The sequence below is a fragment of the Typopeltis vanoorti genome, chromosome 17 (genome assembly GCF_054136105.1).
Source record: "Typopeltis vanoorti isolate ZY-2024b chromosome 17, IOZ_Tvanoo_1.0, whole genome shotgun sequence".
NCBI classification, from domain to species: Eukaryota; Metazoa; Arthropoda; class Arachnida; order Uropygi; family Thelyphonidae; genus Typopeltis; species Typopeltis vanoorti.
Window position 1 is genome coordinate 74,853,380 of NC_143565.1, and position 14,607 is coordinate 74,867,986.

The 14,607-nt window shown below is 34.6% G+C and overlaps 1 protein-coding gene across 3 annotated transcripts in view; it reads left to right on the forward strand.

The window, feature by feature from the left end:
* Nucleotides 1-14,346, forward strand: part of LOC150097498 (solute carrier organic anion transporter family member 74D-like) — a 34,784-nt gene extending 20,438 nt beyond the window's left edge. For all 3 annotated transcript variants that reach the window (XM_090407391.1, XM_090407392.1, XM_090407393.1), the window contains 7 exons: nt 984-1,175; nt 5,457-5,621; nt 8,065-8,257; nt 8,652-8,811; nt 10,145-10,299; nt 12,970-13,034; nt 13,865-14,346. In XM_090407391.1, the coding sequence (XP_090263517.1) occupies nt 984-1,175; nt 5,457-5,621; nt 8,065-8,257; nt 8,652-8,811; nt 10,145-10,299; nt 12,970-13,034; nt 13,865-14,256 (1,322 nt within the window). In that variant the 3' untranslated portion in view covers nt 14,257-14,346. The remainder of the gene's footprint in view (nt 1-983; nt 1,176-5,456; nt 5,622-8,064; nt 8,258-8,651; nt 8,812-10,144; nt 10,300-12,969; nt 13,035-13,864) is intronic.
* The last annotated feature ends 261 nt before the right edge of the window (nt 14,347-14,607 follow it).

Below are 14,607 nucleotides of genomic sequence, written 5' to 3' on the forward strand. Positions count from 1 at the left end.
ATGAAGGCAGAAGATTTTTTTTGACGAATTGTAAACTTCTTTAATTATTATTAAACAAACAATGTTTCTGTTAAGACCATAAATTATAAATGTTAAGCAGTTTATCGGAAGTAATGGTTCCACTTCAGGAATGACAAGTGAAGCAAAAATAATTGATTTCTTATAAACTGCTTTTTATAATAGTAACGTGAAACAAGAAACACATACACACACACACACACACGGAATCTACTTATCTACCAATCTTCTAAATCTAAATAAAGTAATAAATATTGTTATTGTATTCGAATGTCATTGATGTACTCCCTTTTAAGTATGCATACTTGCGGTTTCTTAGAGCTAAAAAACCAATGGCAACAGTGGGACATATTGAGCTCTTTCAGTTCATTTTTGTGTCTAGTGAGATCTTTTCCTAAATTGCAAAGAGCAATGCTTCTTTATGATATTTTACCATCCATAAAATCCGCCATTTCTATGATTTTTATGTTCCATTACCCCAGCAGCAAGAAAATGGATGCGACTATGGATATGAAAATTTTGTGTCCTATAAAATCAGTAGCCAGCTTGGAAGTAATTTCATTTTTAGTCATTAAGAATGAAGAAGAAATTGAAGTTAACAGATGACACTAAACAAAAGAATACTTGACGGATAAGAGAGGAAATGGAAGGGACTGATATAAGACACAACCATGCCCGTCTTCATATTCAACTAAAACATCGTGTGCTGACCAGATCAATGTGTCAAAAATTAGGGGGTGGGGGGAAATACATAAACTGATGATAATCTCGTAAAGGTTGCAGAGTCAAAAATGCTGGATTCATATTATCATAATCTAAAGCAAATTATGGAAAGAATGATTAGGACGAAAGATGACCCTGTAGTTATTCAAGTGTATGAAAGTTCTCTAGAATATATTAATCTGTGTCAATACCTGTATGTGAAATTTTTGACTATAATTACTGCTGAATATTATTATTTTCAGATGATCCAGGATATACATCAGATGATCCGAGATGGGTGGGAGCTTGGTGGATTGGACTTCTTGTTTTAGCCTTCATTATATTTGTGTTCACAATCCCTGTTGCTATGTTTCCAAGGGAAATTAAACGTTCTTCAAAATCTACTAAAGAAAAAGAAGAAAACAAGTCAAAGACTGCTGGATTAAAACTTTCAGGCAAGTAGTGGTTTTGAATACTGAGGAAGAAATATGCATATTAGGAATATATTTTTGAAATTCCATACGAGATGTATTGATAGTTAATTAACATTTTCCTAAATAAAAGTCAGTGAATGAGTGAGGGAAGTATGAAACTTAGAGTATTCATCCCAGTGCACATTGAATGAAACGCATTATCGGAATAGGTTGTTAATATTGGGAGTATTGAGAATTTTCAGATTCAGTACGATAAATATGTTGTCAGTTGAATGAACCTCCACAACAAGTCTGCTGACTCCATGGAGGATGTGATAATTTTTTATTACATATGATACATTCATTACATGCATTTGTTTACATATGATACAACATTACATGCGTTTGATTACATATGGTACATTCATTTTTTTTAAAGTCTTGGATGAGATGTAATTTTTCAGCTTTCATCCCCGAAGTTTACTTGTAATCTTATCTGAGGATGACACCAGGTAATTATTATTTATTGGTTTGTATACTGTGTTGGGAAGCTGCGAAATCAAGTCTATGTTTAATAGGTTTGATTTCCACTGCAGCCATTGATTGAGAAATTCACACACACGCGCGCACACACACACACACACACACACACACACACACACACACACACACACACACACACACACACACACACACACACACACACACACACACACACACACACACACACACACACACACACACACACACACACGCGCGCGATAACTTGGAATGTCCTGATGCGTCACTGAACTGGAAGCCTGAACGAATATATTCTGTTTCATAAAGTTTGTATGGTATTTTGGGTGCGTGTTTCTTGTTCATAGGATGTCCTTAGAGCGCTTTTCAGGCTATTGTAGTTTGTAAGGTTTCTGTATTCAAAAGGCAATTTGTTTATCATGTCTGGGATGTAGAAGTTTTGTGTGGCCTTTCCGTAGTGATTATTGTATTTATAAATAATAATAATAATAATAATAATAATAATAATAATAATAATAATAATAATAATAATATCTATAAGAAATATGATGTAAGACCTGCTTGTCCAACCCGCGGGCCGCATGCGGCCCAGGACGGATATGAATGCGGCCCAACAAAAAATCGCAAACTTACAAACTTTATGAGATTGCGACTAAAAATAGTAAATCAAAACCATCAAAACCATTAATAACACTACAAATACAATTTTAACATGCTATTAATTTATAAGCGCTGAATTTTTGAATTTAACACGTTCTTTAGCAATGAGAGATTCATAAAATCATTCTCAAATAATTGTATTTATTCAAAATTGCCGCCCATGCGAGTAGTTACTTCTCGACATTATAAATCGTGCGCTAGCGCTGTTGCTTCCTACTTTTACCACGCAATATATGTCTCTCTATGGTACGGTTTTCAATGTGTACTTGTAATGTGTTTTCAATGTGTACTACGCTGGTACTGTTTTCAATGTGTACTACGCTGGTACTGTTTTCAATGTGTACTACGCTGGTACTGTTTTCAATGTGTACTTGTAAACAGTCGAGTTGACCCCGAAAATAGGTGCTGACGTTACCTGTGTTTGTGGCGATTTGGCAAGTAATTTTTTTAGTTGTAAAAATTTAGCGATTATTAAACCTTGCTTTCTAATTTTCAATCTATTTTTTTTAAAATTCCAGCATGGCTTCCACAGTGCCTCCAAAGAAAACCGAACCAAAAAAAAAAAAAAAAGAAAAATTATAGAAGAAGAAAGATTGTTCAACGAAAAGTGGACAGATGACTACTTTTTTGTCGAGGCAAATACTAAGGCAATCTGCTTAATTTGTAGGGAATTTGTGCCAGTTTTCAAAAGACTACAATTTGAAAAGGCATTACACGCAAAAACATGCTGCGAAATTTAGTGCGTATCAAGGAATGTGTCATAAAGACGAAATAGCGGAACTGAAAAAAAAGTCTACCACCTCAACAAAGTTTTTTTTTAAAAAATAACAACTGAAACTGATTCTATTGTAAAAGCTAGCTATGTGGTTGCAAACCTGATAGCAAAAAAAAAAAAAAAAAAAATGAAAACCGTATGCCGATGGTGAGTTTATTAAGCAATGTATGGAAAGCGTGGCAGATATAATTTGCCCTGACAAAAAAGGGGATTTTTCTAAAATCAGTTTGTCTCACCAGACTATACCAGGCGAATTGAAGAAATAGGAAAATCTATCGAAAAAGGTTTGGAGAGTAGAGCTGCTAATTTCAAATGTTATGCTTTGGCGATAGACGAAAGTACTGATGCTACTAATACAGCTCAATTGGCAATTTTTATTAGAGGTATTGATGACGAATATAATATCACTGAAGAAATAGCTTCTTCAGTGCCCTTAAAAGACACAATGAAATCAAGAGATTTATACGAAGCAGTGACAAATACGTGAAAGCGATTTTCTTTGTCCATTGTAACATATTTGGTATAGCTACTGATGGTGCCCCGGCGATGATAAGTAAAAGAGATGGAGCTGTAAAATTAATAGAAGACGATGCAATTGCCTCCCAAAATTTACGTATGATGAAATATCACTGCATAGTACACCAATAAAATTTATGCACAAAAGCTTTAAAGATGGATAACGTGATGCAGATTGTCATCAAGGCTGTAATTTCATAAGGGCCAAGGGATTGAATCATCGCCAATTCCAGGAATTCCTTAAATTTATGGATGCTGACATCATTTACTTTTCGGAAGTAAGATGGTTAAGTCGAGGTAAAATGTTGAAAAGATTTTATGATTTGCAAAATGAAATCAAGTCGTTTATGGAATCAAAAACTAAATTTGTGCCAGAACTTGACGATGAAAACTGGATCACAGATTTGCCATTTTTAGTATAGACTTGACCGCTCATTTAAATGAGTTAAACATGCGTCTTCAAGGTGAAAACCAACTGATCAACACAATGTTTCAAACAATAACAGCATTCCAAATGAAACTATGGCAATCTCAAATTAAGGCAAACAATTTTATGCATTTCGACACGTTGGCTAAACACAGTCCTGTGAACAACGAAAAATATGCAGCCTTGCTTTTTGATTTGATACAAGAATTTGAGAACAGATTTCAAGATTTCCAGAAAAATCATCAATCTTTTGGTATATTTGCGACTCCATTTTCAGTCGACATAAAAATATTACCTGCCAATTTTCAAATGGAATGCATAGAGCTACAATCTGATATTCATCTTAAAGAAAAATTTGATCATGTCTCTTTACTGGACTTCTATAAGATATATCTTCCCAGAGAAAAATATCCCTCGCTTATAATCATGCCTTATTCATGTCATTGCTATTTAGAAGCACCTATATTTGTGAGCAGCTATTTTCAAGGATGAAGCACACGAAGAATAAAACTAGAACCAAAATATCCGATGAGCACCTTGAAAACTCACTGAGAATTGCAACTACTTCCATCGAACCAAATATCGAAGCATTAGTGTCTTAAAAACAATGTCAAACATCTCACTAATTTCATTTTGCTGTCTTGTCGTTTATTTTTATAATAAAAAATTCATGAATTAATGAAGTTTAAATTACTTAAATATGTTAACTATATATTCTACGTTATTTTGCTCATCAGCGCTGTCGTTAGTGTTAGTGTATTTTATGTGGCCCAAAACAACTCATCTTCATCCAATGTGGCCCAGGGAAGCTAAAAGGTTGGACACCCCTGATGTAAGATATAACTGGGTGCCTGTGTAGTTTTGTGAAAATGGTCCCTACTTTCATCGTACAAGACTACCACAAGAAAGACCGTTAAAAGTTCAATTCTAATCACTGAATAAAGCTTGTTCTGTACTTGTTTTTTTTTTTTTTTTTTTAAGCCGGTTTCCAATTCATTCGATCAATGGCACCGGCAAGTAGATTTTGCTCTTGGAAAATGTTATAGATCACGAGATGTAGAGTCCTTTTCCCTATTCCCTTTCCCGGATACCTATAAAAATCACTGATACCCTTCGACCAACTTTCGGTAATTGTTGAGAATGCAGACTGAGTGCATGTCAGTCTTCAACAAAACAAACCGACAGCCTCGAGTACTCCCTCTGGAAAGTAAAAAGCGTAGAGGATTTATTCTAGTTTACGGTTTTAATGCGATGTAGTTACGAGTACTAACTATATCACATGAAGCCAACTTATTACCGAATAAGTTGACTTAAATCGTTCGGCATCGTCTCACACAGATATACTGTACATACTTTTTATGTTAAATTCTTAAGGCCTTTCAATTCCGATTCTTTTTAAAGTGTTGTTCCTGTTTTTTCCCCACAGGCATCCCCAAAGCAGTAAAGAGGTTATTACTAAACCCAATACACTTATGCCAATGCATTTCTCTGATCTTTCATATGAACGCCATTGAAGGTTATTATATGTTCCTCCCTAAATACTTGGAGACGCAGTTTCGCTTGTCAGCTTCAAAGGCAAATCTTCTCGCAGGTAATTAAAAATGATTTTTTTCATTTACTTATATAACATGTTATAACATTATGAAAGCTAAAAACAGTTTTACCAGATCTAATACAATGCATGTGTTAATTATTCTCCAAGAACTTGAGGTTTTTCATTTGTCTAAAATATTTTGCATTAGTATTGTGGGTGGATGAACAAACAGAAAACTTTATCGAGCTGTCTCAAGCCTCCAATAAGCAAGATTGGTCTCATACTTGATGAAATTCATCTCTCATGTAAAGATATTTTACGAACATCTAGATCTATGTGGGGATTTAAACCGGCAGCCTGTTCAGTTGTTGCGAAGGTAATTTTCTCGGCAGACTAGGGCGGTACGTATTTGTTGGATGGAAATATTATAGACTGAGTAACATGTAGCCGGTACGATTCACCGTCAGCAGACTTCAGTAACTGAATTAACCCAAAATTTAATCATTCACGCACGGAGTTTATAATGAATCGGTGTATATTTATTGAAATCCAATTTATCCGTTTTTGAGTAATTGGATCTAATGTTCATTGTTCAATTGCTAACTCATTTCTTAGTTCTTAGTACAAAACTTATTATTTCATTTTTAGACATTATGGAGACTTCCAACGTGTTAAGAATAATTACTTTAATTTCCCAACGTTTCGACCTACATATTAAGGTCATCATCCGGAGTGTATATATATATATATATATATATATTCAGGGGATGATCAGATATGAGCTTTCTGCTAGTGTTCTTATGCAATTAGATGACTGTACTGGAACAGTCGTGGCCAGTTCAGTAGAACAGCACCTGTGAAGAGAGAAAAAACATAATGCAGAAACAGATCGTCTGTGTGATTTCCATTGGATAAAGCTTGAGAGGGAGCAATAGACGCTTAAGCGGATTGTCTAGAAAGCATTGAGCATTCTTAGGAAAGCTTTTGGAACAGAACGTCACATCTGAGAACAGCATGGTAAGATGGGGCGGATATGAGATTTATAAAGTGCTGTATATTTACTGATGGCGAGATGCAGTTACAAACGAAAAAGGGCACCACGTTTTTGATGAGTTGCGTTGGGTTGTGCTCGATATTAAAGCCAATACAAGAGTGAGAGGGTATCATTGAAACTAACGGAGGGATCGAAAGGAGAGATCTTTCGTGTGGAAAATAAGTCAGTGTTCTGTTTTGGAAGCTATGAAAATGACTGGATGTTTAACAATAGGAGGCTGAAATTATACACCAAGAAATAAGTAAGTAGGCACTATTCACAAATTCTTCAAATTTATTGATGCACGTGTACTAACAATAGATCAGTTTATCCATACAAATACTGAAGTCCCTGATCCTACCCAGTAAACAACATCGCACCAGCTGATGAACTTCCTCATCTGTAGTGAAATATCTTCCAGAAAGATGTTTCTTGAACGGGCCGAACAAGTGGAAGTCTGAAGCCGCTACGTCTAGGTTGTATGGGGTGGGATGCGGCAGAGTTGTTTCCCAACGATTACAGCGCAACCACTGACGGGTTGTGTGCGCAGTGTATAGAGTAGCTTTATTGTGACCCAAAACCACACCGCTTGTCCGGAGTCCTGCTCGTTTGCATCGAATGTTGGCTTTCAGTTAGTCCAATGTTGAACAGTAGAGCACTGCATTGATTGTTCCTGCCTTTGGCAAGAAGTCCACAATAAAATGCCTTGGGGATCTCATGATGTTTTGGGGAGTGGGAACAGTTTTGAATTTTTTGCTCGCAGAAGTTTTGGATGCTTCCAGGTCATGACTTGTTTGCTTTCCCGGGTAAAGTGATGATTCCATATTTCGTCTCCTGTGACTATGCGAGCGAGAAATTCTTCGCCTTTGTCGCTGTATTATCGCAAGATATTCTCCAGAAACATCCCCACATGCATGTTAACTTGTGCTCCACTGATAGTTGTCGGCGCATTCATCAGGAGCACTTTTAGAAAGTCAGGGACATCGTGAACAATTTCGTAAACAGTGAACTTACTCAAGTTCTCCAGTTGTGATATTTTCGCAATTTTACTCGCCATTCTTCAAGAACGATGCCCTTAATGCGAAATGTTGTTTTCTGTCTTGCTGGAAGAATGCGCAATGTCGACCTTCAATGTCACAAAGGCCCGCTTTAAATTCATTGCACCAAAAACACTTTGGTGCAATGATTTTAATGAATTTAAATGAAAAACTTTGGTGCTTCTTTGAACTTTTCTCCATACACAACAACGAGTTCAAGGGGATGTCACTTGGCGAAGTCCCCTTTTGTTTTCAAAAAAAAAACAAAAACGATTGACTTCATTTAATTTATTAACTGAATAATTTATTAACTTCAATTAATTAATTATTAACTCTCTCTCAATCTCTCTATCTCTCTCGCTCTCGATCAGCGGATAAAAGTTAAATATTAAGCAGTGACATAATGATTTAATTGTTTACTATCTTTCAGGTTCTGTGCCCATGTCAGCAGTGTTCGTAGGTACGCTGCTTGGTGGCGCGATCATCCAAAAGTTTAAGCCAAGACCACGTTACGTAACGGGATACATCGTGTTTCGTGAGATTTTTTTTATGCTTAGACTAGCGGCATTCATTTTTATGAGCTGTCCTGCAATAAATATGCATGGCACATTCTTAGAAAATGGGTAGGTAAGCAAGACTTTGTAATCTTTATTGGTTAGTAATATAAAATGTGTAAAATGAAAAACGTTCTTGTTTTATGTCGTAAACTTTTGTGATTCCTGTTTCATATTTAGATTTTTGGCTATTTTAGACACATGAATTGGATCGACACGTCTGTGCCCATCGCCCCTGACGTTTAAAAAGATGCATTGTTCCTAGAACGCATTTTCGGATTATGTAAAAAATAAATGAAAATACCCAAATATAAAATCAATAAAAAAAAAACACACTTTAATTTATCCACGGTAGAAATATACATTGACAACCTTTCGTGGTTTTAAGTCACATAAAACACTTTTTATCAATCACAAATTACGGTAGTAAGTATTCAGCATCACGAGATTTTTTATATTACAGACTTCTAAATGTAACTACCAACTGCAGCAGCGGATGTGGATGCAATACCGAAGCTTTTCAACCCGTTTGTTCATCAGATGGCGATCTCACTTATTTTTCTCCTTGTTATGCCGGATGCAACAACTACAGCACATATTTGAATGGTTCCACAAATGAACTGGTACGTAGCTTTTTTTTAAATTGCGACAGTTTCTGAAACCCTAGAGTGATTCAGTTAATGACTAACTCTATAATATTAACTGTTAAAGAGACTCAGTTATTATCATGGCGGAAAACACACACACACACACACACACACACACACACATGAATAATAACCGAGAGTTTAATAAAATTCATACACACACACAGTGTTTGTGAATTTGCGGAATGTCTAATAGGCTGCTGTATAACTACTTCGTTTTACAGTACCACTGATTTTGGGTAGTTCTTCATCAGCAGTGCAGTATGTTCAATACTGTTGTGCCGAAAGAACCAACTTCTGCTACCAGGCCTGATGTTTTTCACTCCTCTTAAAATACAATACAAATCGCAAAAACGCTACTCTTGGCTCGAAATATGAATTCTTCTTGAACATGGGGAGATTCCGTTATTTAGTCGTTTTCTATGCTGTGCCTTTGGAAAATCATAGGTAGGATTATCCTCTATAAAGTGAAACACCGTCATAGGGACTATTTGAAACACGAGGAGTAGGATAGGTTCATATGGAGGTGGCAGGAGTTTTTGGATCATTGTAGACATACCATCCAGTTGAACACTGGGTCTCTGTCACTGGTTCTTTCTGTCATAATTCAAAAGAAAAGAAAAACAAACGAAAAGTCCGAACGATTGGTCGTTTGGAATTACAGCCGAAATAGCTGAAGCAATAAACCAGTGCACTATCCCTATAAATTGGGTGTATCCTTATGATTGGTTTATTGATGAAATTAAAGACTTTAAGAGGACCTGAAAAACCTTACCTCTATGTGATCCCGTCCAATGCTAATTAGTTGATGTTGATTCTCACATGCTCTCTAGATACCATGCAAGCACACGTGAACGAAAGTTCTGACTTGATTTCGAGCAAGGAAATTCTGAATCAGAGTTCTAACCACTGGAGTTTGATCCAAGGTCGAAATCCAGCTTTCTATTTATTGATCAATGTAGTGAAAAAGAAAGTCTTATTAAAAAAAAAGTTGCACATACTTATCCAAGGAGGGATTTGGCAGCACTCATCCCCCCCCCCTTAACGCCTAACTAACCATTATGTAATGATGTAAAACGTCTTCAGTAATATCGTATTTAATAATTAAAAAACCCCAAGCTTGATATTTACTCTTTTACTTTTCCTGCATTCAAAATTATTTTATCAGTAAGAATTTTCCGCAAGTAAATGTTTATAAATAGTATCCCATCTGTTCATATAGCAATATAAAATAAATTACACTATTAATGTTTTTCTGATTGCGAAAAATATAATATACCATTATCTAAAGATAATTGTTGACTTACAGATATTCCAGGAGTGTTCCTGTGCAGAAAGCAATGTTGTTATAAGTGGTTATTGCCCAGAAGACTGCAGTATGCTGATTCCTTTCATGATCCTCTTGTGCTTGTCTTCAATATTTGAGTCTGCTGCTAATCCTGGAGCTACTCTCGTGGCATTAAGGTACTTGTTAAGTTATCAATTGCCAGCTGCTTTTATAAGTGCCGTATATAGTACATATTCACCTATAATGTCACAATTATTGCATACAGATATTTATCTTGAAAGAGATTCAATTTGTGAACTGCACAAGCGTACTAATATTTTCCTGAAGAATACTACGGAGTTTCCTAGAGATACTTTCGAAACATCCTTTTATTCCTAGATTACATAAATCCTGAAAATTCATAAGAAAACACTCCACTGAGACATACTCTGGAAGGCACTGACTCTCCCTGGTATAATCGTTTGAAACATTTGAATAAAGATGGAAAAGATTTAACAAGTTCTACCATCTCCTTCGTCCAGAATTCTGAACATTTCGTTTCGATTATTAAAGACATGTCTTGAGAGGGATAAAATTATGGCCAGTTTTGATGCGATTTCTCTCTTTACTAATGTGCCCAATGAGGAGATTATGATTCTTTTAAAAGAGAAGTTATGTAAAATGCTAGGACACTCCTGATCCATTGCATAATTCCAGTTATTTCATATTTTAGAAACATTCGTTACAAACAGAACTTCGGTTTTGTCATGAATAATCCTTTATTTCTTGTACTGGGAAATATATATTCAGTGGAAAATGCTATCACTTCTGTTCCAGTGAAAACAAGATTATGGGAGATATATATATATATATATATATATATATATATATATATATATATATATATATATATATATATATATATATATATATATATATATATATATATATATTTATTTATTATGGGAACAACTTTTGTTTTCTTTTGCCAGATTCGTTCAACTTCGATATGCAAATCGCGATATTTTGCAATTTTTTCATTTTCTTTGTCATCACTCCAACTATCTCCTGGTACTGATATTTCGATATATATATATATATATATATATGTGGAAATGTCAGTACCATATATATATATATATATATATATATATATATATATATATATACACGCACTAAGGGAGGTATATAAATATATATATACTAAAGGGGGTGTCTCCCCCCCTGACGCCTACGGCGCCCAACCCCCCCAAAGTTCCGGACTGGTAGACTGGTTCTCCTTGAATTCGGATGACTCGAATTTTGAAAACTCGACACTCAGGGTAGCCATTGAGTTTCAAAACGTTTCAAATAACTTGATAAAAAATGATACAAAAACACATCTCACTAAGATGATGTAAAACATTGAATAATGTAAAACACATCTCACTAAGAGATGTGTTTTTCTTTATTCAAAGTAAAATCCTTCTAGCAACTTTTATAGGTAAAGTTGATAATTCTCTGTATTACTAAAAGCCTTGGTATTTCCAGTTCTAGCTACTTACTGAGGAGACCTCAAAAAAGATTGAAACCGGTCTGGGTAGTGACCCCCCCCAATCCATAATGTGAGTGAGATGTGTTTTACATTATGGGAAATACTAAGAATAGTGATCAGAGCTTTACCTTCCTTTACAAACGAGTTGCCCTGGTGTTGTACCATCTTTAGACTTGAACTAAGTTCAGGCGCAAACTTAACTGTTTTGAAAGGAGGAATAAAAAAAAAACAAGTTTATAAAATTACTTGGTATGCTATATATATATTATCCCCAAGGTAAAAAACCTTTCACATATATATATGATCTTAACTTGGAGTCATGGTTCTGATTATTTCCACCAAGAGTTCCTGAACCATTTCAACAGCAGAACCGAAGAATACAATTTAACTCCGAGTTGTAAATTAAAGGTTCTCTCCTGTTCCTGGATGACAAACTTACACGTGTGTGTGTCGGACATATTGAATACCTCTGTTTACAGAAAACACACACATAATAACAGATATCTTCATGTGCATCTCATAATTACCCACCCTAAAATTATTGCATCATTTCTACATTAGTTAATCCTGCTTGCTCTCTTCTCAGTGAAGAAAAAGAGATAACGAAAGAACTACAGTTTCTTCTTTCAACCTTTCATAGACTATTAATAAGCTGCTATTTAATCCATTTACTCACCATATTGAAGATAATAATGTAGAAAGGTTTTATATCTCTACCATATATCAGCTCGGTATCTCCAAAGTAAGCTAAAATGCTCAGGTAATTTAAATTAGCACTTCTTTCATTCCTCTAACCAAACTCCATTCCTTGCTTCGTACAGCAAAATCCAAACATGACTTTTCTATACCAAGAAATTATATACTTAGTTTAATCCTTTATCGAAGTGTAAGCAAACAAGTTTGCGCCTGAACTATTTTCAGGACTGGAGCAACTCGTATAAAGAAGCTAATGACCTCACATCACTTGTGTTGGTATCCCATAATGCAAAGCACATATCCTTACGGGTATGTATAATGCTGTGCATTATTCATCCAACAACGATCTGTAATTCAGAGTATTCTAATATTAAGGTGTGATGACACCTTTTGGCAATTCGTGTATACAAATATGACTTCTACATTACTTCAACCTTGGTATCACCTCTGAGTCTGGCTCCTACTGACGAGAAAGTTCGAAACTGGTGAAATATCTCTGGGTAGTGAACCTTTTCATAATGCACTTGGATAAAGGATTAAACCGAGTATATAATTTCTTGGTATCTTTAATTTATGACTCTTCCTGTCTAAAATAAATGCATTTTCTTAATAAATGATTCATGTTTTCTATTTACAGATGTGTTGACGAAGAAGATAAAGCTTTAGCTTTAGGAATGTATGATTTTATTCTTACTTTTTTTGGTAGGTATTCTCATTCTTCTCATTCTTTACTCTACTTTATCCTAACCGTATTAATGTACCATGGAGAAATTTCGTATAATATTCAGAATTTTGTTTGTTTTTGTGCACAATAACGATACTGCTAAATATTTGTGTAGTATTTAGAAATATTATTCTTAAGAAAACTAATTTTCAATTTTGTAGAAGAATATCTGTGCTTAGATTGACTAATACCGAAAATCTTGCTTAGATTGAATAATATCGAAAAACTCAAGTGCATAAGCCGATAATATGACACTGAAAAAAAAATTGCGATCAGCAATGAACAATTCAAGTGGTCACGATATCAGTGTACATAACGCCATCATACAACTGAGAATACTTCATGCATTATTGCGTAATTATACTCATTTGGTTTTCGTGAAATGTACTTTTCATCACATTTTACCAGATTATCTAGTCAAATGTGAACCATGTTGTAAAACGTGATAACAAGTACGTTTCACGAAAATCCAAATAAGTATAATTACGCAATAATGCATAAAGTATTCTCAGTTGCATGATGGTTTTATGTACACCTGACATCATGTGAACCGGGACTGTTAATATAGATTTAAGAATGATTTATTATTATTATTATTATTATTATTATTATTATTATTATTATTATTATTATTATTATTATTATTATTATTAATGATTTATTAATAGTTATATAAAGAAGAGTATGTTTCATTGCTGTAATATGTGTGTTTTAATCTTGATATAAACTCTTTTTAAATGAGTAATCTACATGAAATTAAACTGAACCAAAACTGAATTAAAATTGCTAACTTTACTTTCTGATTCAGCTTTTATTCCTTCTCCAATGCTAACTGGAGCGATATCCGACGCTGTCTGCATCGTATGGGAACAGAAATGCGGAGAAACTGGACATTGCTGGTTGTACGATAACGAGAAATTTCGTTATTATCTACAGGGAGTATCCATCGGATTTACTGGCTTAGGTCTCTTCTTTAACGTGGGAGTGTGGTACTTTAGTAAGAGGCTGACAAATTTCTACGACGATGAAGAGAACTTAGGAGACAAAAAAAATACTGAAGATGGCAAAGATCACAAACCTCACACCGGTATACTGAAAAAATTGAATGATGACAGAAAAGAAAAAGGAAATACTACAGAAATGCATAATATCACAAACTCTGATGGAGAGCACAATCTAATTTGCAATACAGAACTGTAGATACGATTTTTTCAATCCCATCTCAAGAGAAGGGAACCCCCCCGATGAAAACCGTGTTATTAACATTTGTAATCAAAATATTTTTATTAAAATTTTATTTTCCATCTTTGTTTCTAAAATCCGTTTTTTGTGTATGATAAGGTTTATTCTTCTAACTTTATATGTAGAATTTTTTTTTTACCTTGATTGTAAAATACCTTAAAGTTAGCAAGAAATTTACTTGGTTTTAATCCTTTTCTCAAATAAGCAAAAAAAAGTTTTGCGAGTGAAATATATTCACGTCTGAGCTACTTGTATATAGATGCTAATGACTTTATAATACCTGCCTTAGTATGTATCCCATACTATATG